The 4230-nt window shown below is 32.0% G+C and overlaps 1 protein-coding gene across 1 annotated transcript in view; it reads left to right on the forward strand.

Moving 5' to 3' along the window:
• LOC105626124 overlaps positions 1-4230 on the forward strand; it is a 14451-nt gene that overhangs the window by 2633 nt on the left and 7588 nt on the right. Inside the window, 8 exon segments of the mRNA XM_012207436.1 lie at positions 335-398; positions 991-1264; positions 1842-2025; positions 2356-2542; positions 2647-2735; positions 2967-3240; positions 3666-3747; positions 3837-3989. Of these exon segments, the coding sequence (XP_012062826.1) occupies positions 335-398; positions 991-1264; positions 1842-2025; positions 2356-2542; positions 2647-2735; positions 2967-3240; positions 3666-3747; positions 3837-3989 (1307 nt within the window).

The raw sequence follows: 4230 nt of genomic DNA on the forward strand, positions 1-4230 counted from the left end.
ATAATAATAATAATAATAATAATAATAATAATAATAATAATAATAATAATAATAATAATAATAATAATAATGATACATATATAAACGCTAAAAATTAGACTTTTTAAAAGATGGATCAGTCTCCAAAGTATATATGTACATTGTGAAAATCATGTTTTTAACAAAGCATTCGGTTGTGTATGAAATAATAAAATGCATCTTTATGAAATAAATAGTTACTTCGAAATATCAAATATGTTTCTCACGAAGTGTCTGTACAGCACAACATACCGTCGTAATTATTTTTAAGATAAAACAACAATTTCTCCACGGAATGTGCTTTTCAACTTCTTAGGGGAAACTCAGTACGACGATCCGCAGGTGCAATTCCCTCGTCCCATTCCGGACGAAGTTATCAGGTGAGCTCGCAACGTTCGCGTAAATAGTCAGCATAAGTACGAATGCGAACTACTTTCTTCGAATATCGGTAATACGAAGAAAAATATAATTATTGAATCGTACAATGTGATGTAAAAAAATCCTTTTCTTTTTATAAAACTTAATAATGAGTTAGCGATCCTCAGGTTTTTTTTAAGATGAATTTTAATACATATAAAAAGTCTTAGAATTTAGTAGCTGTAGTAGAGAAACGATATATTTATTGTAATTTCGTTATAATATTTAATATAAAATAATATTTAATATAAAAAATTAATATTCAATTTTTCTTAGGGTGAATTTTTCTTGACAAAAATGTTAGATCAATATAATTTTCCACTCAACAATATAAATGTGATGTAACACATGCTGTACATAAGTTACATTGTTGAATAGGAAATTATAACATTGATGTGTAAGTTATAAGATACTGTTAGTTTACTCGTTCTGTACATATAAAAAAAAGTCGTATTAACCTGTTGTAGTATAGAAAATGTGCGGTATGTATGACACGTTTGTTGTAATTCTGCTTATTCTGTTAATTTATGAAATAAATGCGGCGACTATATGCAGCGTTTACGAGGTTTACGTGAAAGAAGAAGGCCCGGAATCGAAGAACAGTGATGTACCAGGTGTTTCGGGATTAGGACTTGTCGCCAATCATCAATTGAGCCAAGTAATCAATCGCTACAATAGTTTTATCAAAACTGAGAGTGATTTACAACCGAGTAAAATCACTTTCAAGGAGGAGTGCGTGGACCTGGGAGTGGATTCTATAGATTCCGAAGTGATCAATATCGACAGTACCATCACGAAACTCGTGGGCAAGGACGCGTTAAGGTACAAAGTAAGTGCCAAAGTAAGGTATCTTAAATATTTGTCGAACTATTAGTGCGGCAAGTTGTTTGCCAAGAGCGAGTGCATATCATTATGGCAGCAGTTTATATGAAATATTTTACCTGACGGACGTTGCTCCGTTTATCTAGTTTATCTTTGCTTCCTTTCTTCTTACTTTGAAGAATGTCATTTACATACGCTCATTTCTATAGTTTTATGCTCCAGGTATTTGCCTATCTACATCGCAATGCATAATTACGGGAGTATTCTAGGAAACTGTATTTTTACACAGCATAATGCAATCCTTGAAATTGCATCAAGCTTTTGTGTGTATGAATTTCACATTTTTGGTTCTAATTATGCATATATATATTTTATATAGAATAATACAATAGTTATTACTAACATAATATTTTAATAATAATAAAGATTGGAGCCTTTGATTATAATTATTTTATGCAATTATAATCATAAGCATTAAACATTTTTTTCTCACTGCATTTAACTTTGTAGTACTTCTTTATTGCAATTTGTAGATTAAAAAAATTTTTTCGTTTTTGATATTTTCATTTAAGTAACTCTTTTAGATTTTCGAGCAAAGTGTTAACACGCCGGACAAGAATGTGGTTGTATATTCACATCCTGTTGCCGAAAGACCTTCGCCTCCGACTACTCGGCTTATCGACAAGGATGATCCGCGATCCAGGTTGCATTTTGTAAAATATCTGAAACGCGATGGAAAGACACTCAAGATCTGGGAATGCGGTATTTGTACGTAACGCTTCTTACCGTAATAATATCTGAACTTATTTAATTAATAAAAAAATATTAAAAAATTTAATTAATAAAGAATATTTGATACGAATAATTGTAATTGTAATTCTTACATTCCCACATTAGCCAATAATTAATGAAAAAATTACACAAAAAAAATAAATAGAATTAAAAATAAAAATGAACAAATATTTTTTTTTCGAGGAAAAATATGATTTAGATTTCTCATTCGATTTCACAGTGCAGTGAGTAATTACTTTTTAATGTCGACGAAGGTCGACAACTTGTATTCGTTATAAGAAACTTTTAGTTTGATATTCGAATCAGGTTCGAAAGAGTTTCGCCATCAGTACACTCTGATGAGACATTTGCCGACTCATACCGACGAGAGAAACTTTAAATGCGAGGCTTGCGGCAAGGCTTTCCGACAGTTGTCAACATTGAGTCAACATAAAGCTATACACAGCGATGCCAGGCCCTATGTGTGCGAATTTTGCAAGAAAACATTTAACAGGTCGGAAATCATTTCTAGTAACTCTAAATTTTACATTTAAAAATGACAAAATGATTTCTGTATTGACTTGCATTTGGTTTTAAAATAATATGTATTTCACACAGAGTATCTACGTTAATCTCCCATCGAAAAACACACTCGGAACATAAACCGCACAAGTGTCACGTATGCGGTAAAGGATTCCATCAAAAAGGTATAATACGTACAAGTATAAATAATGCAAAAAAGATCCATTATTTCATATCGGCAGATTTTTTTCGCATTCAGTCGGAAAGAATTTTCGAATGAAATTCCGTTAAGTCTTCTTTTTGCTCTTTCTTCTTTAAATTTATTTATGTCAGTGATTTTATTATATATTTTTCACATTAATTGACGTGCACAAAACATATGGCCATCGAAAAATCCAGCAATTAACGTTTTTCAGGCAATTTGCGAAACCATGTGTTCACGCACACGAATGAGCGGCCGTACAAGTGCGAGTTGTGCGGTAAAGGCTTCAATCAAATGTCGAATTTGGTCTGTCACAAGGTAAAAGCGCACGCACACGTCGATAAAATGCAATATTCATGCGGAGTCTGCGGAAAGGAGTTCCCGCGACGGTTCGCCTTGCGCTCGCACGAAGAGTACAAGCACGGTATTAAGTATCGAAGCACGAACAACGCGCAATCCGCAGTGAACGAGCCAAATGCTGGGAAAAGGTATGTGAGAAAGAGGTGGAAAGAGACTGCGACATGAAGCACGATATACAATGCATAACCATTGGCGTAATAAACGTATAAATGATCTAAAAAAATTATTGGAATTTGTCCGTCATCTCGAATGAATATCCATAGAATGCGAATAGAATTTCAAATTCATTTAATTAAAAAATATCGATCTCTCTATTATTAATTGATATCTTTGTTAGATATAAAAGGAATGATTAAATATAGACGAATTAAAAACAAAATTGTAATTTTACAGGTCAGTCTCCTGTAAGAGATATCTCTCTGAATTAGTTTATTTCTCGCAGAGGCTAAACGGACAATCAAAGCGCTTATATATTTAATTATTATTTCATGTGATATACAATTGATTTAATTATAGATATCTCAATGCGCGATATGTGATTATATATTTTCAGCAAGAACGTTAGGATCATTCAGTTATACAATGGCGATCGGCGTCAAACAAGTGAGAGCAAAGAGAAAGATTATTTCGGTTCGGTTAGTATATATAAATTTGATTTACGATGAAAACGGATTATTAAATTACGGATTGTGTAATTAAGTTTTGACATTTTATTTCATGAAAGTCGGATTTGACGGACAGCATCGTGATAAACAAAATCGATACGAAAGCGATGGAAATAGCGTTGCTTCAAGGTCAAACTCCTTTCGCCCTTTACAAACCCGCGAAAGGTATACCAGTACTTGTTAAAATTTCGTCTGCTGCGAATAATAAGCATGTAAGTATACTTGTAACATAATTAAATCTTTAATTGTCAACATAATTAAATCTTATCTCGGAAATTCAGCTTTTTAGCAAAAGAAAGATAGGTGAGCATGAAAATTATTCGTATTATTTAAAAGATTACGCAACTCAGACAATACGCATTGTCTGAAAATCTCTTTATAATCTTTTAGATATCTTTTAGATATATATATATATATATATATATATATATATATATATATATCGTACTAAAC

This window comes from Atta cephalotes (genome assembly GCF_000143395.1).
Source record: "Atta cephalotes unplaced genomic scaffold scaffold00004, whole genome shotgun sequence".
NCBI lineage: Eukaryota > Metazoa > Arthropoda > Insecta > Hymenoptera > Formicidae > Atta > Atta cephalotes.